The sequence below is a fragment of the Erithacus rubecula genome (genome assembly GCF_903797595.1).
Source record: "Erithacus rubecula genome assembly, chromosome: 1".
Lineage (NCBI taxonomy): Eukaryota > Metazoa > Chordata > Aves > Passeriformes > Muscicapidae > Erithacus > Erithacus rubecula.
Genome location: NC_136658.1, coordinates 82,453,201 through 82,476,402, shown reverse-complemented (window position 1 = coordinate 82,476,402; position 23,202 = coordinate 82,453,201). Strand labels below are relative to the sequence as shown.

Here is a 23,202-nt window from a genome sequence, read left to right as displayed (position 1 = left end):
TCACATGGGAGGAGCCAGTGGTGTTACTCCTGTGTCCAGCACCCGGGAGGAACAAGCAGGCCCTAATTGTGGAAGAAATCCCCTTTAGAGTGAGGGTGGCGAGGCTGAACCTGGCTCTGCTCCGGTCCATCCACTGATGAACCCAGGCCGGTGAGGGCCCGGGCTGCGCGGTGACCCCGCTGCCGGCTCCCCGGCCGGAAGATGGATGGTCAATCACCGCCCCAGCCGCACTCGGGCCTTCCCGCCGCTTCCTGGCTGCAGGGCGGCCCCCGGGCGCGGATCCCCGGGCTGTGCTGGGCCCGGCAGTGCCCGGTGCCGGCCTCCGCTCCCGTCCCGGCACCGGGCCTGCGGCGCGCCCCTCGGGCCGCCAGGGGGCGCCGCCGCCCCGCGCCCGCCGCAGCCCGCGCTCGCGCCGCTCTCGCCCCGCCCCTCCCCGCCGTCACGTGCCCCCGCCGCCGCCGCCGCCGGGCGATTCTCTCCCTGCGGGCGCGCCGCTAGGGGGCGCCGCGGCCCAGGGGCCCTGCCCGGCCGGCGCGCGCCGTTTGTTGACCGCGCGGCGGCGGCGGGTTGGTGGCGCGAGACTCTCCCGTGACGCGCTCGCGGGAAGGGAAGGGGAGGGAGGGGAGGGGGGGTGGAGGAGGGGCCGTGCCGGGGACACCGAGCGAGGAGCGGGGAGAGGAGGGGAGGGAGGGACGGAGAGAGAGAGCGGCCGGCGCTGGGGAGGAGGAGGAAGAAGGCGGGCAGGAGGCGGCGGTTGCGTGCGTCCGTCCGTCGGTCCGTGCCGGAGGGGGAGCCGCGATGTGAAGCCCCCCACACACACAACACGCCCGCACACACGCACACACACGGCCCCGCAGGGCAGGAGGCAGCGGCGGCGCCCTCGGGAATGTGTGTCTGGGACGCGGCGGAAGGTGAGCGGTGGCGGAGCGGCGCCTTCCCCCCTACGGCACGGCGGCCCCCATGGCGGGAGGGACGCGCTGCGGGTGGCTCGGGGACGGGGAGAAGGAAGGCAGGGAGGAAGGGAGGGGAGCGGGAGGCAGGCGCGGGGCCCGCAGCCGCTGCCCTGCCTCAGAGCCCCTCCCTGGGCCCGCGGCCTGGGCCTTCCCCGTTCCGTTCCCGGCGCGGGAACGGGGGAAGGGAGAGGGGAGCGGCGCGGCGTTATGTAACCGGCGCGGGGCCTGGGCTGCCCGCGCGCGGGAGGGCGGAGGGGACACGGGGACAGACCCCGTGCGCGCCCGCGAGGCGCCGCGGGAGCGCGCCAGGTGTGCGCGCCCCCGGGTCACCCGCCCCTCGCCGCACCTGTGCGTCTGTCTGTCTGTCTGTCTGTGCGTCTGTAGCTGTGTCTGTCACATGGGGCCTGCGCTGCAGACACAACACGCGTCCCCCGGGCAGAGCCGGGGCCAGCGAGGCTGTGGCACAGCTTTCTGCCGGCGCTGAGGGGTCACTGCAGGGAAATAGGCTGGAGGGGAGGAGAGGGGAAGCCCGAGCCCTGGCGCGGCCGTGCCCTCTGGAACGCTCCCCCGCTCCAGCAGCGTGTATCGTGTCTGCGGCTTCCCACGGTGTTTGTCACAAGTTGCATTTGCTGAGCAATAGTGCTGGGTATAACCGGTGTGCTGAAGGAGGAGGGAGGGAGGACTTGTGCTTGATGAGTAAGCCCGTGCTTACCAACACAGGAGCAGATGTATTCACATCTTGACCCCCGATTACCCATCTGATTTTGATCATTTTTGCTATACAGTCACCATTGACTTGACCTGTGATACTGTGCTAAAAGCACCTGATGAGAAATGAGCTGTAATGGCATGTTAACCTTAAGAAGGAAGAGGAATATAGTAACACCAGCACGTTTGGTTTTTTGGTAGAAAGTCTTGTGTGTTGTGTGTTGTAATAATCCATTATTTCTGATGCTTTAAAATTAACATCACAGTCTTCAGAATGACAGAGCTGTGAATACTCTCTGCTTGTGTTAATAACTGTCTTAATGAAAAGATGAGTTGATGTTTGCTATGCATCCTGATCTCAAACCCAGGTCCTACCTCAAATTTTACACCGTAATCCGAAGAAGCAAAACCAGAGGACTGTAATTTTATGATCTGAATTCTTTATTCATTTAGATGTGATTGTTGCTCAAATAGAACTGGTTTGAACAGTTACCTAATAACCATTAGTTGCAAGAAGTTACAGCTAAAATTTGTTTCTGGAATAGTCCTGTGTTATTAAGCTTTATGACATTTAACACAAATGCAATCCAAGATCAGGCAGAAATCCAAATCTGACAAATTCCTTGCCATCTTGCCTTAAGCATGTAGTTATTTCCTATCCCCACCATATTGGTCTTTCATTCAGCCCATTTTTTTCTGCTGGATAATGTACCAAATCCCTGTTATTAAATAATCCCAAGCTGTCACACTGGAGGTCACTAGTAGGACAGTATTAGTAGGGGCACAGTGCAGACACCTATCTTGTGACTCACTGATGTTTAACTACTTGAAGAGAGATGGATTTAAAAGCGAAGCACTAATAGGAAAAATTCATTAGTATATTTCAAGCCTCAATTGTAAAGTGGTTTGTGCATTTTTTTCTGTGTACAATGTGTGCTTTTTCAGTACATTATTTATAATGGGCCCTTCAAACCTAGCACCAGTCCATCTTTCTGAATAGTACTTACACTCTGGTACAGCCTGTTCTGGTGCAGTGATAGTGTGTTGTAACAGAGTGCCAATTTTAATTAGTTGTTTCTGATCCCTTGACCCACATGACTTCTTGAAAGAATTTTTATGGCGAATTTTCAATCTTTCTACCATCTCTTTAATTTACTAGAGAGATTTTAAAAAAAGAAGTAAGAATTAAATCTGGTTTTGAGTAGATATAAAAATATTATTATGGTTACACAGACTTTTTTCTTTTTTTTAATAATCCAGGACAAGCAAGAAAAAAATAACTTGCTTGACCTTGCCCTGTGCTTTCCCCATTTAATTTGTTAGCTATTGTTTATTTCATAGAGAATGGAGTCTTTTTAATTCAACATTTTTCTCCTTTAATTAGAGGGGTATATAATTATCACTAAGATCTCTGTCAGCTCTTAGGAGGTCTGGTGTGTATATATAACAAGGGAGCTAAATATCCAAATATTGAAACACTTCTTCAAGAATACAATGTAGATTAATTTGATGATAGTGCCAGGTGTTTACCTAAGCATAGGAAAATGAGAAAAAAATTGGAAGCAAAACATAAATGAGAGTGGCCATGAAGTTACAAAAAGAGTTGGAAGCAAATCTTAAGTGCATGCAAAAAATCGTGAGGAGTTCTTAGACATGTGTCATACAGTATACTTGTGGAAGTGTCTTTGTCTAACAGATAGAGATTTGTAGTGCTGTGCCCCAAGAGCAGCTTTTTACTCTGTTGTGGAAACCAGACAGCATTTTAATTGGACACACAAATGTTTTTAGAGAAAGGTGCCTGCCGTGTCTGTGATCCCCTCATTCTATATTTCATGTGGAATATCTGGTGCTTATGAGACAGAAGTCAGAATTAGGAAAGGCTTCTTTCTCAGTGTTCAGCAGAAGAAAGGTGAATGTGCAGAACAGTCCTTAATTCCGGGCTGTAATGATAAGTTCCATCCTGTGGCTTTTATTTCAAAATCGACTTAAGGACTGCTGCTGTTGTAGCTAAGGAATCCGTGACCATTAATTTCCCGTAGGAGATACTTTTAGTTTGGTACACCCATAGCAAGGATTGAATATTCCATATTCATTGCTTTAAATGTCTAGGCAGACTGCTGTCTCTAAATTTCAGTGGCAGCTTTTGAGTAAAGCAACTCCTTTCCTATGTCAAAGTTTCAGGTTTCCCAGTTGGTATTCTGCCTATTTGGTACTGATGAAGCAGGTGCCTTGAAAATCAGTTACTTGCAGAAGTAAAGCTTAGCCATGCTGTAGTCAACTCTTCTGTTGGTTTTGCTTTACATTCCCACCTTGCCTTAAATACTTTACCCAAGTCTCAGTGTAATGGTTCTTGGTCGTAACCTCCTTATTTGGTTTGCCTCAATTAATGCACATCTCTTCACTGTCTTGATTTATGAAAGTAAGAACCCCAGAAAAGAGAAAGGTGATTTCTCTTAGAAGGAGACACGGCTTAGGTGCCTTACAGTCATTCTCACAAATGGATTGTGAAGTGGATTGGTTTGAATGCCAAAGCAAGAAAGCAGTGCAGAAGCTGTGCAGAGTAGAGTCAAGAACTACTGTAAGGTTTTTCTGTGTTAACATAGAGACTGGCAGTCTTCTAGCAGGCTGAGGTTTGTGGTGTATTTTGGCAGAATCCTGGGGGCTGTCAGGTTCTGTTTGTAAGTGAATATCCAAAGTAAAATAAAGTTATATCCACCACTTAGATCAGGTGTTTGTTCAGGGCACAGTGAGTTAGCATCTTGAACAAATGGTTGTACTCCACTTAGGTAATTTTGGAAACCTAGGTGCTGTTGGTTTTTAAAGGAAGTAATGGAATTGCTATTAATTCTTACAAACAGGAAAGCCCCTGACCCCATGGCATGTAAGGTAAATGATTAGTATAGTTTCGTGGAACTGAATGCAACTAGTTGAAGTAAAGAACTAAAATAATCTGTATTGAAACGATACTGTTCCTCATTTCTGAATCTGCTGCTTGTTTTCAGGAAACATTAGCACACTGGGTTCTAATACTGCCTTTTCAGTCACAATTCCTTGATTTGCATGCTGTAATTGCATTATTTGGTAAGCAGTTTCAAGGATCCTCTTAATAAACCAATAGTAGGGGAGAGGTAAGGTTGTAATGACTTTTTACTGTAATTTCTGGCTGATTTGAAGTTTTAAGTGTTGCCCCTTCCTATAACTTGGATATTGATTTTTAACCTGAGTTTTACAAGTGTAGTGTTTGCTTGGGATAGGCCATTCTTGCTCTGAAGCCATTTTGTATTGATCTGTGTCCACTAAGTACCAGTGTAACATTACTGGTTTTATGTCAGAGGTGCTTAAAATACCAACTTAGAATCAGTACAGGCCAAGAATACAATTCAGATTTAAATTAAATGATCTTGAAGAATTTGAGCATTTTTGTTTTGTCTCAAGATCCTGGAACAGTACTTTTCCTGGAAAATACAGAAACACTGTGCACTTCTTATTTTTCTCTGAATCTAGGAGGAAACTTGATACTGTGTTGGGTCATATCAGAAGTTGGTTTTTGTAAATAATAAACAAACACACCAAAATACTTTGCTTTTGTGTTGTGAGCTTCTGTAATTTCTTAACTTAAAAAAACAGAATATGTTTTTATTCCATTTATCTGTTCAACAGATATGGACTTTTGGCATCCTTGGTATTCAGTGTCAGATAATCTTCAAATAAAACTAGGCTATAGATGAAAAAATATTTCCATTTCTTTTGATCTCTCCACTTGCTAGTTTCATCTGTTTCTTCCTAGTCTTGTTGGTCTGAGTTGATGAAAAAAAGTAATATCCGTGGACTAAAGAAAGATGTAGAAAACTTGAGTAGAAACTTGAAACTTCAAGGCTAAGCATAGAAGCTTTAAGGTGTGAAGGCTTTACTTCAAAAAAGATTTTGCAGCTTTGAGAGTTTCAAAGGCAATGTCAGAAAATCATTTGGGAACTTGACTATGCAGTGTCAGTTGAAATTAAGTAATGTCATTCATAAGCTGCTATGAACAGAAAATCTACCTGTTTGAATACCGAATCTGTAGTTATCAATGCTTTTGCTGGTAAAGTTGTTGAGTTCTTAGAGTTCTGCTGCCCACAGGTTAGTAGAGTCCTCCTTAGTATGTGACATCATCTACCATTTGAAAAGTGGATGCCTTCTCTCATTTTCCCTGAAAAACCTTGTAGGATCAACACTTACTCAGTGATAACATTGGATTGACAATAACACACAACTGCCTTGGTCATGTCTCCTGAAAAAGCCCCAACATCATAATAAAATCATCATGGAATAGTCAGGGTTGCAAAGAACTTAAAGGTCATCTCGCTCTAGGACAGCTCTAGCTGTCGTGGGCAGGGACACCTTCCATTAGGCCAGGTTGCTTAGAGCTTTATCCAGCCTGGTCTTGAAGACTTGCAGGGATGGGGCACCCACAGCTTCTGCAGGCAACTTGTTCCAGTGCCTGACCACCCTCACAGGAGAGAACTTCTTTCTAATATCTGATATAAACCTGTCAGCTTGAAGCCATTCCCTCTTGTTCTGTCCCTACACGCTCTTCTAAATAGTCTCTCTCCCTTTTTCTTGTATTCTCCCTTCACATACTGGAAGGCCACAGTTAGGTCACCCTGAAACCTTCCAGGCTGAATAATCTGAATTTTCTCAGCCTGTCCTCATAGCAGAGGTGCTCCATCCCTCTGATCATCTTGGTGGCCCACCTTTGGACCTATTCCAGCAGGCCTGTGTGCCCTGGGGACCCCAGAGCTGGGTGCAGCACTCCTGGTGGGGTCTCAGCAGAGTCACCCTGCTGCCCACCCTGCTTTGGATGCAGCCCAGGACACGTTTGGCTCTCTGGGTTGTGAGTGCACATTGCCACATCATGTCCAGCCTCTCACCCACCAGCACCCCCAAGTCCCTAAGGCTGGTCTCCACCTGCTCATTCCACAGCCTGTGTTGATTCCAGGGGTTGCCCCCACCCTGGTGCAGCACCTTGTGCTTGGCCTTGATAAACCACATGTACCTCTCACTATACTGATTATAGCTCTGACTCAGATCAGGGATTTGTTTCTCTGCCATTCACTACTGCCAAATTGGTCAGTCTGGGTAGTGAGCACTCACCTTGGTCAGCAGCAAAGATCAGTTTGTTGTGTGTACACATACATACAGTTATCTACACACACAAATACCTAAATTCTATCTTCTGAAGAATTTCACCCATCTCCTGGGTGGAAATATGGGGAAGCTGGAAATAGTATATGTCAGGTTTTCACAAGCTCAGTTCTTCTGAATTTCATGTTAATAAATTCAGAGCATCTGCAGATTCCTTGCTTTGATCACCTCATGAAAATTTTACAGTTATTTTTGAGTAATTATACCTGCACTTACCCACTTTTTCTGCCTTGTGAAGTTTTCCTTTGGCTTTACGAGGATGTTTCAGTTGTGCCTGGAAAGCCCTAAATCATTCAGCAGCAGTAACTCTTCTCATTATTCAGGAGTGGGGATCATGGGTTTACTTATGTTGCCGACTGACTTCTTGTTCTGTGCCTTAGCATTAGGATGTTTGATGAAGACAGGAGTTGTAGCATTGTCATACTGAGTGCACAAACAAAAAACATTCTAAACAAGTTCTGTTGGTTTATTAGGTAGAAAACTAACATCCCAGTCTTCATTTTCAAAGAAAAAAAGAGGCCTAATTCTTGCTTCTCAAAATCTATAGGTGGCTAAACAGAGGGAATTGAAGGAAGACTACACAGCTCATAAGGTCATCTTGTTTATTGTTTTGGATACTTGAGTCCAAGAGAGCATTTTGTTTTGATGATTTACAATCCGTTCACTGTATTGCTATTTAGAGCCCTGTTTTCACAAAGTATGCTTCTTATTCTGATTCTACTTAATGTTTTTTATTCTGGATTCTAAGCACTTAGAAGCTGGCATAAAGATTATGAATGTGCCAAGTCCTCTTGGGGTTTAAGCCCCAGAAGAATTTAAGCACAGTAAAGAAATAATTAAGGCAGTTGATGAAGTTTAGGGAAATTTATCATTGTATTGTGGCATTAAGTACTCTTGTGTGAAAGGAGTGATATTTGAACTAAAAAGTGAATTGAGCTACGTGGTTACATATAGCAATGAACATTTGTGAAGAAAAGCTACTCATCACTGAAGAACTCTAGAGGGGCTGAGGAGGTCATGACTTTACCAAAAAATGCAGAAATTTTGAAACTGAAAGCCAGTCTTCTGTAAGCAGGAGATAAAACCAAGATAAACCACTACTTGTGACAAGCTCTAAGTGGACTTCAGCTGCTGCTATGTGTTATTCCTAGAGGGGAATGGACAGTTGGTTTCAAGTTAAATGTGTCTTGCTATTTTTCAAAGAATTAAGCATCTCAAATGCTATGTATAAAAGCAAAAATGATATATTGAAAACAGTTCAGAGCTGGTGTGGATTGTGTGGTGATCCTGGTTTCTGGATCATGCTCATGCTTCCGCAAGTTGTGACAATTAAAATAATTGTCTGCCCCAGACTCCCAAATTAGTAGTGAAAAGATATAAAGACTTTTGTCTTGTACAGCTCTGGTATAAACAGTTATCTGCTCTACAACTGCTTTTTGTGTTACTGTGATGTTTAGCCAGCAAAAGAAATCCATGTATCTTTGTTGTTACTTGTGTGTGAAGTATTAAGTGCATGATTGCAAATAAAACTGATCTGAAATAAGGACCATTTTGAGTTGCAAAAATAGTCAGTTTGGAAACTGGATTAGTTTAGCAAAGTGTTCTCTTTCTGGGGGACTGATTGAACTGGAAGTTCTCAGAGTATCATTTCTTTGCTGCCAAGCTCAAATGAAATTATGCACACAACATAGTTCTAGAGTAGTTATCTGCTCATGAGGAGTTGATTCTGGAGGACTTGGGGGTTTTTCCATGTTCTTTGTGAGTTGTATGGTTCTTTGCCTTCCTAGCAAATGCCATGGATGCTCATGTTTTAGACAAATGGTATTTCTAAATTTCTCATTCTGTTTTTTCTAATATTTAAATTGCCCAAAATTTTTGTTTTTTCCTAATTTACACTCTTATCTTTACTTACAGGACATGGAGGTGGTGTTAGGTATTTTTGGGGATAGCTATTGTTACAAGTCTCATTCAGCTAATTTAATTTCTCTTGATTTAAATAGCTATTGTTACAAGTCTCATTCAGCTAATTTAATTTCTCTTGATTTAAAATATCATCAAAGATTGAACTGCAAAATAGAACTTGATGGTTGACCCTGTAACAGCAGGTGCTTGTTGTTAGGAGCGCTTATCCTCTGGGGATAGTTGGCATAAGATGTGGAGCTTACCTTCTATGTAGAAGGTAAGGTAGCCTATCTCTCTGTTTTATTGCTGGGGGAGAAACATAAGCAGCAGTACTTGATGAAGAGTAGCCAGCTCATTGGAACTTTGTATCTACATTTACACTGCTGTTAGTTATAGTCGTGACCTTAAAGTTGATTTCTAGAAATTGCCAAGATAATTTTAAGATCCCATCCATTCCTCTTTTTTTGCATGTCTGCTTTGGCTTTATCTGATGCTTTTCTAAGTGACTTCATATTGCTAAACTTGTGGAAAGCTGAACAACCATAAAATTATGTCAATTTTCTGAGCTGAATTGCACATAGTACCAGTGTGAATATAGGGGTCATCTGAGCTTGGAAGCACTATAGAGGTTTGGAAGAAGGGGTAAAGCCTGTTAGGCCAGCAGAGGCTGAAGAGTAGAATCATCCCTTTTGGTAGCAGTCAGCCAACAAGTTGACTCAAACATCTTATGAAACTTCACTCTGAAACTTTATTTCCCACCTAGAATAAAATTCAGTTGCTTTGTAATGTATTCATTAGTAATTTTAATATGTAATAGTAGTGCTAGACCTGAATTGTCTGAAATCACAGATGTTTAAGCATATAGTATATTTAAAAAAGCTTTTGGGGTTTTTTTTTTGTTTCTGCTGGATTCTGGACTTCTCAATATGTGGTAGGAGACAGTTTCCTACCCTGTAGCAGCATTTCTTTACCAGAAGACTTAGCCAAGAACAGGACTCTCTTGTGCTTAGAAATGTATAAACACGTAAGATAGTTCTTTGCTCTTGGCAAAGCTTGAAGACTAGTGCTAAGCAGAGTGGTGAGTTTGATGTGGGAGCTGGAATGTAGGGGCATGAAATTCAAACAAGCCACAAAATACCCACTTGATGGAAAAAGCTTCTAAGCCCTGCTGAGCTGGAATGGATTCAATCTAGAGTTCAAGGAGAAGATTCTGATACTCATTAGCAGTGAGACACCCATATTTCCACTGAAGTTACACACCTTCTATACAGGCTTGTGGCGTGTGAATACGTTAAATAAATTTCTTTTGCATTAGAGGACAATGACAGCATGTCTACTCTAGTCAGAAATGCAGACTAGCTGTTACAGTGTGTTATACTTCCATACAGCTTTCAGTTACCTAAAATTGGATTATCTGGATGGAACATTACTTGTATGATGTATTTAGATACAACTTTGGCATGATTATTTGTTGAGTCACAGTGCAGCCTCATTTTGTCCTTGGAAATAGCTCATACGCTTTCTTGTAGGGCAGAGCCATAAAGTTTATATTCTGCCAGATTCAAATTGGCTACTTGAAGAGGTAGCAAAAATACTTCTGCACTGTATATATATAGGCTTGGCAAAGAGACTGCTGAAATGTATAACAGAAGCAGGGACTAGTAGTGCACTGGAATTAAAAAGTTTGTGACAATCCGTGTTCACTTACAGAGTAATCGAGATCTGCATTCTGTGCTCCCAACTATTTTTTTCCCCCTAATACCTGTGGTTTTGGTCTTGGTTGGTCCCTTAACCATGTTATCCTAACTGCCCAGGATAATGGAAAGTCACTGTCTTAGAATCACGCCATCCTGAATTTAAAATATTTTAAAGAAATAACTTTCTTTAGTGTGTACTACGGATAAGACTAAAACAAATATTAGTGTCAACATTCAAATCTACATTCCTTTCTCTGTAAGTCTTGTATGCACACAGACATGTTAATAGAATTTATAGAATGTACACTTAACATTTTATTCCATTACCTGATCTGTGAACTTTGATTTACAGTCTTTAGTAACAGGATTAAGTAGTTAAGGATTGGGAAGTATAATGCTAGACCTGTGAAGCAGGATGCCAAGGGATGTTGCATATCTTTGGCTATGTTAACTATTTCTGAGCCACTAGTGATGTACAAAGCATCAAAACTCATTTCTCTTTTAGCTTCAATATAATCCAGTAGAAATTTGAAGTTTAGCCAGCCCTATTTTGCAGAATGATAAGATTTTGCCTTTTATGCTAATTTTGACCCCTGGAGTTTTTAACTTCGCTTTTTTGCTTGAAGAGTTATTTTTCTTGAGCTGACAAACAGGAATGTATTCTTAGGTGTACTGTTTATATCTTTACAGGCTTTTGTGGCCTTTCAGAGTTTGTCAGGGTTATTTTTTTTTAATTGCAGAAGATTTTGTTATGTTCACAGATTTGGAATGTGAGCGTTTGAATTTTACTTGAAAAGCTTTTCTCTTGGCAGAGGGTCACTGTAGCTTGTCCTTCAGGCTCTAGAAATAAAACAAAAAAACTAGCAGCTGTGGTGGTTTGCTGAGTCTCTGTGAATTGGTGCAAATAGAATAAACAGTTTAGAAACAAATACTTTAAGAAAGAGCTACAAGAAAGATGAATTGTTGTCTGAAATTGGCTTGTTTGTGATGGCTGTATGAAGTCCTCAGTCTTGATTTCTACCCATCCACACCTCATCTACTTCCACTTTCATGGATTCTTGACTGTTTCTCTTACTCATCCCTTTATCATGATTCCTATAGGGGGAGCGCCATACTGTCTTACTATTCTTATTTCATGAACCAGTGAGCATGTTTCAAATCTTGCTTAACTTTTCCTCTGGTTTAATGTATCTTGTGCAAGATACTTCTCATGCTCATTTGTTCCTTAGGTTTCAGCAAGGCAGCTGTAAGAGGTTACCTTCATTTTCAAGGAAAAATTCACACTATAAGAGCAAGTCTTTAGCAGAGAGTTTTCTTTGTAGTCCACATACCTTAGTTCATCATTCAGTTCCTGGAACTATAAAGGGTCTAGTCTCTCATGTTTTCATACCAGCATTAAGAAAATAATCTGTGACCCTGAAGACTTGAGCCAGAGGCATCTAGTAATCACTGAAGTACAATGTTCCTAACCTGTTTGTTTAGAATTTAAGTGGACTGGCTTGAGTGGACTGAGTCAAAAATTGCATCTGCTCAGGAAATGGTAAATCACTATCAGATGTTTTAAGTAGGCATTACAACCTAGTTTCTCTAGTTTTGCAGGCTCTAGGAAGACAACTCTGAGCAGTTACGTCATGTTTTTAGCACCTTGACCTAAGTAATTTTGTTTGATTTCAAGTTTTAATCAAACTAGGCATGTAATAATGATTCTAATTGGCTTCACTTTCAGACTAGAGATCTTTCTTACTCACCTTCCAATGTCCTGAATGAAAATGAAATGAAAGCTCACTCTTATGGAGGCAGTTCTTCAGTTTATCGGGCATTAGATATTTTATTTAAAGCAGGAGGGGGGTCAGAGTTAAGACCTGTCAAATTCAGTCTTCTCAGTGATTGGATTCGTGGTGATTTAAAGCATGCATTTTATACAGTCTTCATTTTTTTCAGAGCAAAAGTTTATATTTGTATGAGGTTTTCTATTTGATAGTCTTAGAATCAGAACAGCCCAGATGGGAAGTGACCTCAAAAGAGTGTCTAGTCCAGCCTTTCATGGATGGGGAAGCCTGGTTGTGGTTATCTGGCACCCTGTCCAACTGCAACATGAATATCTCCAGAGATGAGGATTCGGCCAAGTCCCTGCATCACAGTTGTTGATTGTTCTCACTCTAAAAAATATTTTTCCTCTGTCAAGATGAAACTTCCTGGTGCAGATTTTTTCTATTGCCTCTCATGCTCTCCATGTGGCTCCTTATGAAGAGAGAACCTCTGGCATTTTTGTAGCCACCCTTTAAGATTTTGTCATCACTTATTAAGAGGGAGAAAGAATAATCATTAGTTAAAATTCTGGTTTCTCTTATGAGCTCATACACTGGTATCTGTAGTATCTAAAAAAACTAGATGACATTTTCATGATTGGTTTTTCTTTACAATTTTTTGTTTTTCCAAGAATCTCTTAGCCAGGAGTGATAGATGTGAATTACATTTTGCTTCAGCTGATGGAAAAATACAAATTTTCCATATGAAAGAAGTTTTTAAGCTATTTTCACTATATGCTGTCCTCTTCAGGAAAAAAGTAAATTTTGTATCTTATGTGGTCATCTAGCTCATCTCCTCTCTTTCTCCTCAGTGCTTCTTTTAAGAGTTCTATTATATCTATTAGATGTAATCCAGATGTCTAAAAACTAATTTCAGAAGGCCTGATGTCTTGGAAATAGGTCTCTGGGTAAGAAATGCAGGTACCTAGAGGGAAAATACAGCAATCTGAGAAGAGGTTGCTTTGTTTTGGAAGTTGATGTGGAGGTCATCTCCTTGACATATAATTGATCTTCATAATTGGGCATGCAACAATGTGCATGTCATTGTGTATGAAGTTACAAACAACTGTTAGCATAGAACCAAGTACATCATGATCTTTCTGTGTTTGTGGAGGTCCTGAAACATAAAACAGATGTTTACCTTTTCAAAATACCTGCTACCTGCTTTGACTATAATTCTGTGGTTGCCTAATTTGGCATGTAGTCCATGAAGATGATAGTACTTTGAAAATTGCTGCTGGAGCTGTGTCTTAGAGCTGTCAAACCTGCCTGCAATCCAAGGTGGTTTAACTGGATATCAGACTATGCCTGCTTGGTCCTCTAGGAGAAAAGGGAATTAAGAGACAAAAGCTAGAACTCACTTCCAGTTTTGTTCATAAGAAATTGAATGTTAGTAAATGAGGCAGTCTCCAAAACCGCAGTAGAAGGCCTGGATAGGAAAATGACCAGAATGTGTTGTCATCTCTATCCACAACTGTATGTGCTTTCTGGCAAGCTGGAGACTTAGTGAAGCTTCTGTGTTCCAGTTACTGGACAATGCTGTGGATAGTCCAGAGACTCAAAAGCAGGCAAGAATGGAAAGAAAAATGGTTGACTTCCTTCTGTATGTTTACTGTAGTTTTGCATGGTTTTTAGTGAAGATAAAGGAATAGAAATTAAATATTTAATGAAATAAAAGACATAAGACAATCACCTTTTTTTAGTTTCAGAGTCTTTCCCTCATCCTCTAAGAGCTGATAGACCCAAAAGACTATTTTCTTTTTATTTAGAAAACTGTTTTGGTTGGAAAGTGAGAGGTGTAATAGCAGGGAGGGACCTCATGATCTTACTACATCATTAATCAATATTCTAAAATCAGTGTTACAACAGCTGTAGTAAATATGAATCACTTGGGTGCAGTGAACAGTTGGCCAGAGTCCAAGCATTGCTTTTTCTATCCAGGAGTTCTGTTCTAGTTAACTAACAGCTCATCTGGGGACACGGCTATGTGCAGCTCATGGTCCAGGGATAACTGTCTTGTATAAAGGAAATCTGCAATTTGGCTGGTTGAGTTTGTTTATTTTTTTAATTATTTATTAAGCAATGCAAACTAAAAGCCCCAAAGAATCAAATCATAAACCTAACTGTAGTCCATACTAGGTCACTTAAACAGCTGACTTTTCTTTGCCCATAAGACCACCTTCGGTTTTTTGCTTTGATGTGATATATTGCATTACAGCAACAAATGCTTGGATGTTTTATAATCAGCTGTAAATCCACTGGTGAAATGAATCCATTCTAATACCAGAAGATGGTTGCCTGCATCACACCATGTCTATGGTATCAGATAGGAAATAAAAAACTGTTCATGACCTGGACAATATTTTGCATGGATGTTAGCAGTTGTATTTAAGAACCTTATATTAATTCTTTTTTTTAATATGAGATGTATGATGAACAGAAAGAATTTAATGCATTATAATGGACAGTGAACATTGTGAGGAGTTTTCTATGTTCAGGGTGAATAAAGCAAAATATGCATGCGTGGTTTTTTTGATATGTAGCAGCAACCACAGTATGCATTACTATAAAACTGAGGAATCAGTGTTTTATGTGATTTTGCATTTCTAGATTGGCTGTGACACTCAAATACTTCACTAAAGTTGATTGAAAAATCTAATCTTCATGATAATTTGTAAATGGCCTCTAGTGCCATCATTGAAATGCCAGTGATGGTAGTGCTGAACATTTAATTGATCAGGCATTGTTCTTCCTCTGCAGGAGCTTCAGTATGAGGCGGGGTGGATGGCGGAAACGAGCTGCCGAAGGCGATGGATGGGGAATATGGGTATGTTCAAACCCTAGTGGCTTTTTCTTAAAGAAGTAAATGGTGCTTTAAGTTAAAAAGGGATTACAGTTTTCTTGTAGTGCTGAAAGGACACTATAAATTAAACCCTTTTGCTTTACTTGGAAACATATAATTAAGTTTGAAAGAAATTTTTTGATTTCCAGGTTTTCAACTCTGTGTTCACATTAATCACTAGATTTCATTATTAATAAGTGCAGAACCTTGGAAAACTTTAGATCACTATTTTAAAAATAAACTAAGTAATTTGAAAACTATGGTTGTCTCCACCACATTCTGTAGTTGGACAAACAGTAGCTGAGGCACCTAGTTTACATAAGTGTTTAGATTAGTACTGTCCTGTGTATACTTCAGAGCTGAAAATACATGGAACCACATTGTTTTGTCAGGCAATGAGCCACCAATTTAACACCCAAATTTGCATCATCCCATTTTTCCTCATTCTTTCTTTCTATTCTGTAAGAATTTTCATATATTTAGAATCTTTAAGAAAAAGATTGAGTATGAAATAAATCCTGCCATCTTGGTAACAAGATGCAGTTATTTTGTAGATATGAATTTATAGTGGAGCATTTGCTATTTTTCATTTGAAAAAAAAATGTCTTATGTGTGTCAACCAAATTCAGTTTGGAGGAATGTTGCTTGCCTTTCCAGTCTTACACTTGACCAGTTTCTGTATATAAACATTAGGAAATAAGACTGGCATGATTGCTTGTGTTCTGTTTTAATTTCAAAACCAGGGTGGGTACATGTCAGCAAAAGTTAAGAAATTAGAGGATCAGTTCCGGTCAGATTCAGCCATACAACAACAGAGGGATGGAAACTCATCAAGTATCTTCAGCGGAGTCGCCATCTATGTCAATGGCTTGACAGGTGAACCTTTATTTTTATTTTTTTTTTAAGAATCTGTATTGTGTTGTTCTCATGTTTGCCATGCTGAGTAGAGATAAATGTAAAACACATGAATTTGCAGCTAATACACGACAATTACGGTATATGTTTTGTATCTTCTATTGTTTTTCATGATTAAAGTTTTCAATAAAAATCAGATTTACACTCTGAATATAAATATTGCTTTACTATATAATTTATGTAACATAACTTGTAGAAATAGGAGTAAATCCATGTTTCTATGGTCTTATTATTTGAAATGAAGCCTTTTAATTTCCTCCATCCTTCTACAGTTATTAAGGTTTTAAGTTTTCAGATTAGTAATGGTTAGATTGTATTGTACAGATTGCCTAAAATTTGCATTTGGGAGAATATGTTAAAGTTTTCTTGCTCAGAGTGGCATAATGTGTGAAACAGAACCTATTGATAGTGGAAGGAGGAACAAGAGAAGAGGTAAGACATTTATGTATTGTAGGGACCATCTGTGATGGTGCCTGTTAGCTGGTGTAAGGTTTTTAATCTACCATGCTTATGTTCATACTTCTTACTTCTGTAAAGCAGCTTAATAACCTTTTGGAAACTCCCTGGAAGCCTTTTTGAGGGATCTCTGCCAGGAATGTTATGATTATTATGTAACTGATGTATAGAGCTTCTATAAGATAGATTAATGCTGGTTTAAGCACAGGGCTCAAACGGATTGAAAGAGGTTAAGGTGGATATGTTAAACTATTAATACATTTGGATTCGTTGTTTAATGCAGGCAGTTTCTTTAGTGGAAATCCAGCATCTGTGTATTCTTCAAGCAGCTAGTCCCTAAAAAGAGTTCTAGAGGATGGTTGTCCAAATGGCTGGAGTAGGAAAGGTAACACTTGGAGAAAGTGTGTGCTATTTTTAGTTAAAAGTTAGAGGAATAATGAAGTGTTAGATATATTTTGAGAATTGACAGAAAGGAATTATAACTGTATCCTTTAAAACTTTTCTCCTCATTCTTGTATTGTTCAGCTAATTTATTTTTTTTAGTAGCTTGTGCTAGATTAACTCTTCAAACATTGTGCCAGTGTTGACTGAAATCTTTTGGTGCCAATGTGACACCATTACATACATTTTCCAAAGCTAATACTTTTCTTTTTTTTTTTCCCCACCTCTGCTTGCAAAATAAGTACTCTTTTTAAAGTGATTGAGGAGATCAGAGAAGTTGTTAGTTTTTGAGGTATTCTTTGCTCCCCATAAGAACTCAAGAATAACCTGGTAAGGTGGGAGTGAGTTAACTGCTTCAATACATCAGAAATTGCATAGTAGGACTTCTCTGCTGTTGCTAAACCCTTTTGATATTAATTACTTCCTGTTGCTTCTGTCTATAAACTATTCAGAACTCTGGTGAAAACATAATCTAATTTTGTGTTATATTGATGTAAAGCATTTTTTTATATAGTTTAGCATTACATCTGCTTGAGTCTTTTTCCTGCCTTCTGCCATACATATTGTGGGAAGCTCCTCTGTTGCAAGTAGAATGTTTGCATTTTGAATTAGTGTTTTCAAAAACAATTTTCTGCATTTCTTGAAAAATGTTTTTCTGATGTGTTCTCTGAAGAACTTTTAAGTTTTTTTCCAGAGTAAAGTAATGGTTTGCACTCTATCTGACCATGGCATCATATTTATCAATTGAAGTTGTTTCTTGCACTGTATTTGCTGGTGCTAAACGGGAATATTTCTGGTTTTAATTTTATAGATCCTTCAGCTGATGAATTAAGACGGCTGATGATGTTACATGGAGGTCAATACCATGTGTACTATTCCAGATCAAAAACAACTCACATTATTGCCACCAATCTTCCAAATGCCAAAATAAAAGAATTGAAAGAAGAAAAAGTAGTTCGGCCGGAGTGGATTGTGGAAAGGTAATTTTAGGCCTACTGCATTTGGAGATTTCCCCTTTTGGGGAAAAATAAAACCCCAAGAAAAATCTGGGGAGAAAAAAGAATTTAAGATTGCATTTTGAGATTATTGTCTAACATAAAATAAGTAAGTTGTATAACAGCTAAGTAGAAATACCACTGTTATATTGAAGGTTTGCTTATTAGGTTCCTTAAGAAGCTTCACCATGAACATTCAGAAAGTCTCAAACGTATTAGGAAACTGAACATTATCCTGTTAATTCCATTTAATATCTAGCCAATTGGCCAGACTTCATCTCAGGATATTAAATAACTACTATGTGATTGTTTTAACTCTCCTGTCTTGTATTGCATAAGTTTCATGTAATCTGTATGTAAAGAATGAGGTCAATGGAGAAGTGTTCTCATAAAATGGAAGTATTCCATCTAAACATTTATTGTGTTGTGACTCTGTAAGAAAATAATAAAAACTAAAGGGAAAAAAAAGTCCACATTTTATTTACAAAAAGTTTATGTTCTTTGGTTTCTCCATGCACTGGAATGTATAGAATCTACTGAAGTTGCCCTTGATGAAGACAATAGCCAAGCTCAGAGCAGATAATGTGGCTTGCATCTCTCTTCTTCATCTGAGAAACCCATAGGAAATAGAAAAGGAATATGTTCTAGAAATTATCCTGCCAGTGTCATGCCATTCTTAAATAGTCTCTTTCCTAGATGACCAGCAGAAGCAGGCATGGAACTGTTCTGCAATGCATGTGTGAAATCTTATTTTCAGTTTGCTGATTTTCAGTCCTTTGTATTCTGCTGTTTCATATCATGTATCTTTATGGTCAATTTTTAAACTCTAGTTAGACATTTTCAGTTACTCAGTTTGAAAAAGACTTCAGATAGATTTTTATTTTTTCCCAACAGTTTTAGGCCCTCACCCCTGTGTTTAAGGACTTGGAAAACTAATGGCAGGTGTGGTTTTATATGGAAGATGTGACTGGTCTTCATTGGTGCCAATAGAGCTTGCTATGATTTTGACCAGGTTGGAAAGATCAATTTGTATGCATTAAGTAGAGACTTGATAGAACCTAATACGTGAAATGTCTTATTTTTTATTCTGGTGTCTTGTGTTCAGGTTCTGCATCTTGGTTCTGGAAGGTTATATTGTAGAATAAGTCAGAAGAACCAAGTATAAAGAAATAAATGAGTTTGAGCACAAGGAAATGGGGGAATTCATTGTCAGCAGAACAGGGTTCATACCAGAATCTAGAATAGAAGCTAATTTCACAACCACCTCTTTTTTTTCCCCTTCTTCTTAACAGTATTTAAGAATACTCAGTGATTAAATAATCCTTCTCTGTAAATGGAATACCAAATAACATTCTCAGTAGAGAAGTTGGTGAAAATCATTGTAGTGGATGTAGAGTTTCCAATTTCATAGAATTGTAAGGGACCATAAAGATCATCTAGTTCCAACCTCCTTGCCATGGACTAGGTTACCTTCCAGTAGACATTGGCTGCGGTTGCTAAAAGCCTCATCCATTCTGGGATGGGGCATCCACAGCTTCTCTGAGCAGTCTATTCCAGTGCCTCACCATCCTCACAGTAAAGACTTGCTTTCTAATGCCTGATCAAAACCTACCCTCTGTCAGCTTCAAGCTATTCCTGCTAATCTTGTCACTACACACTCTTGTAAAAAGTACTTTTGCAGTTCTCTTGTAATCTATGGGTTTGCAAATTATTCAGTTTGGTTAAGAATCTGCCCTAAAATGTTGCTGTCACAAACTGCTGGTAAAACAGCAGTGTTGTTAGGTCTTTGGTCTTGTCACCTGAAGTTGCAAAATGAAGAAGTCATTTGTCTGTGGAGCTTTAATTTGTTTTTTATATGCATATATTATGATTTAGTCCTTAATAATGTGATCCCATGCCATCTTTTTTCACTTTGGCACCTGCAACATTCTCTGCACAGAAAAGATTGTGTTCAAGTTGCAGACTGCTAATACACAGTGACTTGACTTCTCCTTTTTGTCTCCCTTTCCTTACTTATTGCATGTGACTTGAATTCTCTGCTGGCAATGAAATGAATAATTAATTCCTGTCTTTTATTGGTGTTTATCACTATAGCATCTGTCTGCTTTCCAAAGATTAATGAGTGTAACGGAGCACCAGTACAATGGCTATCATTTAATTAAATGTTTTTGAGAGCCACCTAAAGGACCTTAAGGTAAAACACCAGAAATGCTCATAATTTGGAATATGCTCTGGAAACTACATAAGATTCTGGAATTACTTGCACAAGCATAGTAGGGCATATGTAGAACTTCATTGCTGCTCTAAGAGTTTTGCATATTCCGAACTACGGTCTCTTATAAACCTGTTATTAAATGGAAACAGCTTTAGAATTTTGATTTCATTAGCATCCCATATAGATCTTCTGTAACAGCAGCTTCAAAATCCAGTTTTGCAGGCTAATAGTGTGATTGCTGTAGTGACAAAATCAATTCTTTCTGCATGCCCTGTATTGTGTGTTTTTGCTACCTCTTCATGTTTACAAGAATGGGAGAGGATTACAGGCACACCTCCTTCCTAAGTCAGTACTCCTGTATTTGAAAAATACACCACACCATTATGCAGCATGGAAAGGTTGTTGTTCAGTGAAAGCTAAATTCAGGTGATCTGAAAGCTTGACTTCCAAATTTGAATATTCTTTTAACATTCTTTGACAATTATAATCACTTCTCAGAGACTGAGGATAACTAACATGAGATATCAGTATTTGTGCATTCCTTATTTTGATTTTCAAATTAGGTGAATATTTTTCCTAAAGAACTGTATTAATCCAACAGAAATATGAAGAAAATAGTTTAAAATAATTTAAAAAATTATTCTGATATGACACCTAGTTTTCTGATGAGGATTTCAAATGCAAAAGAGAGGAGTAGATACCATTTGCTATGACTGCAGTAGTGCTTTTGACAGAGTCTCCTGTTGCATTATTGAAGACAGATTGGGGAGATGCAAATTGGATAGTGGGCTGCTGACTGAGGGATGTCAGTACTGGACCAACTGCCTTGGTCACCATAGTGGGCAGCAGTGCAGAGTCAAACTAGCAAGTAGCCACAAGGAGCATTTCTGAAGGGTTCATACTGGGGCAGATGCAGTTTAATATCTTCACTAACAATGTGGACATTGGTGATACAGTGGAAAGTAGCTTCAGCAAGAGTGTGGATGATTTAGAAGGGAACAGTTGATACACTGGAGAACAGGGCTGCCCTTTGGAGAGCATCAACAGACTGTAGGAATGGGATGGCAAAAACTTGATGAAATTCAAAAAAATGAAATGCAGAGTCCTGAACACAAGACAGAATTAGTTCCATGCAGCCAGGCAGACTAGGGACTCACTGGCTGGGATACACTGTTGTAATCCACCAGGACCCCTCAAGTCTTACCCTAAAAGATAACCATGAAGCAGCAGCTGTGCCCTTATGGAGATAAAGGCTAACAGCATGCTGGTTGCATTAGCAAGACCACAGTCCAGATTAAGGCAAGTTATTCTTCCACTTTGTTCAATACTTCTGGAGTTAAATCTGGAGTTGTGTGACAGATTTTGGGCTTTTCAGTAAGACAAGTACTGACAACTGCAGAGTTCAGTTCATAGGAGTGCCACCAATATGAGCATATGATATGCAACAAGAGACTGAGGAAGCTGGTTCTGTTCTGCTTGGAGAAAAGACTAGGATGGGGTTGAATTGTAGTCTTTCATTGCCTGTATGGAGGTTATGAAGGGCATGCAGTCAGATTTTTATTCAAGATGTGCAAGAGGCAATAGCAACAAGTTGCAGGAAAGAAAAGTTCAACTATCAGAAAAGGGTTTTTTCACAATTAAAAGAGAGTAAGCAGTAAAGCAGATGCCTAGAGAGGTTTGTGGAATTTCTGCCTTTGGAGACACTCAAAATTTGGGTGGATTTTTAGTCCTGGGCAACCTGATATGACTTTAAAGATAACACTTTCATCAGTGTTTGGACTATAGACCTCCAGTGATCCTTTCCAACCTAATTTTTTTTAGTTTTTTGAATTCTGTGACACATGGAAGGTGAAATGGGTAAAGATGTTGAATGACGTATCTAAACTAGGATTCCTATTGCTGCATCTTAATGAAGTTTGGAGAAAAACAACTGTTTGTTGATGTAGTAATGTGGCTACTCCAGTAGCTAATACCTTGACATCACAAATGAGTTCTTAAATAAATGTGTGTTTGTTTAATCATCTTGAAATTGTAGCAATTACTCTGAAATATTACCAGGTGATTCTGTACCTACACATGGTCTTTTGAGAAACAGTCAAATCAAGCATTGTTAAGAACTCAGTTGCTGTATTACCACTTTATGTACAAGAAAGCTTTGGAACTCTCCCAGGTGTATTTTTAACTCTGTTTGGCAATGTTTAATGCAAATTATGTTTCCTTTATGAATGATACATATATTCATGTATCAAACAGTATTTAATTGATATCTTTTTGGGGCTGTTTTGCTGTCTCATTTCTTTAGAAACTTTAACATGTATATGCATATGCTTAACTAGTTTTAATTTATCTAATTGGGAAATGTGATCTCTTGTCTCTCTAATTGCAGCCAGAAAGCTCCCAAGGGCTTTTTGTTCTACTGTCCAGCTCCCTTGACAGTAGTACAGATTCAAGCAAGAGAAAGCATTCAGGTGCTGAAGAGAAGAAAAACACTGAGCTAAATTATCTTTAAAATCTGACTCCTAAAACTAAATCTAGTACTAATTTGCTTTGATATGGGAGAGGTTCCTCTGCTGGAAGATGTCCCAGCATCTCTGAGCCCATGTTCCATATGAAGAATTGTACACAAAGAAGAGGTGAAGTGTAGGCTTGGAAGGCTGTTATCTCTGCTGCAAACAACAGTTGTTGGGTGGAGAGATTAAATCATCTTGTGGTGTGTTTTTGAGACTGTTTCTCTTCCAAGTGTCTGGCTTCCCTAAGGAATTTAGCAGTTACTCAAGTATAACTGCAGTTTCAGTGGAAGAAGAAAAAGAAGGAGATAGACTGGAACACAATAGGAATAACTGGAATGATTGCTGTAGATATTTATGGAAGGTCTTTTTGGAAATGATTCTTCGGTTTAGCTTGCCTCAGTGAATTTTTTACAAGAAAGTGTAATTAGCCTTGTGAAGTGGAAAAAGTAGTTAATTTTTAACAATGAACCACATCCTAGCTGGCCTCTTTCAAATTCTACCCTAATTTGTTCCATGTTAAAGAGCTCAGTCAGCATTGTTCAGGTAGAATAACCTGGGCCACTAACCAAAGGGTTT

The 23,202-nt window shown here is 39.7% G+C and overlaps 1 protein-coding gene across 2 annotated transcripts in view; it reads left to right on the top strand.

The window, feature by feature from the left end:
• The first annotated feature begins 625 nt into the window (after positions 1-625).
• REV1 (REV1 DNA directed polymerase) overlaps positions 626-23,202 on the top strand; it is a 55,638-nt gene continuing 33,061 nt past the window's right edge. The window contains exons 1-4 of one of the 2 annotated variants that reach the window (XM_079299732.1): positions 626-911; positions 15,013-15,079; positions 15,838-15,970; positions 17,718-17,886. In XM_079299732.1, the coding sequence (XP_079155858.1) occupies positions 15,023-15,079; positions 15,838-15,970; positions 17,718-17,886 (359 nt within the window). In that variant the 5' untranslated portion in view covers positions 626-911; positions 15,013-15,022. The remainder of the gene's footprint in view (positions 912-15,012; positions 15,080-15,837; positions 15,971-17,717; positions 17,887-23,202) is intronic. The other variant, XM_079299731.1, reaches the window with a different exon arrangement.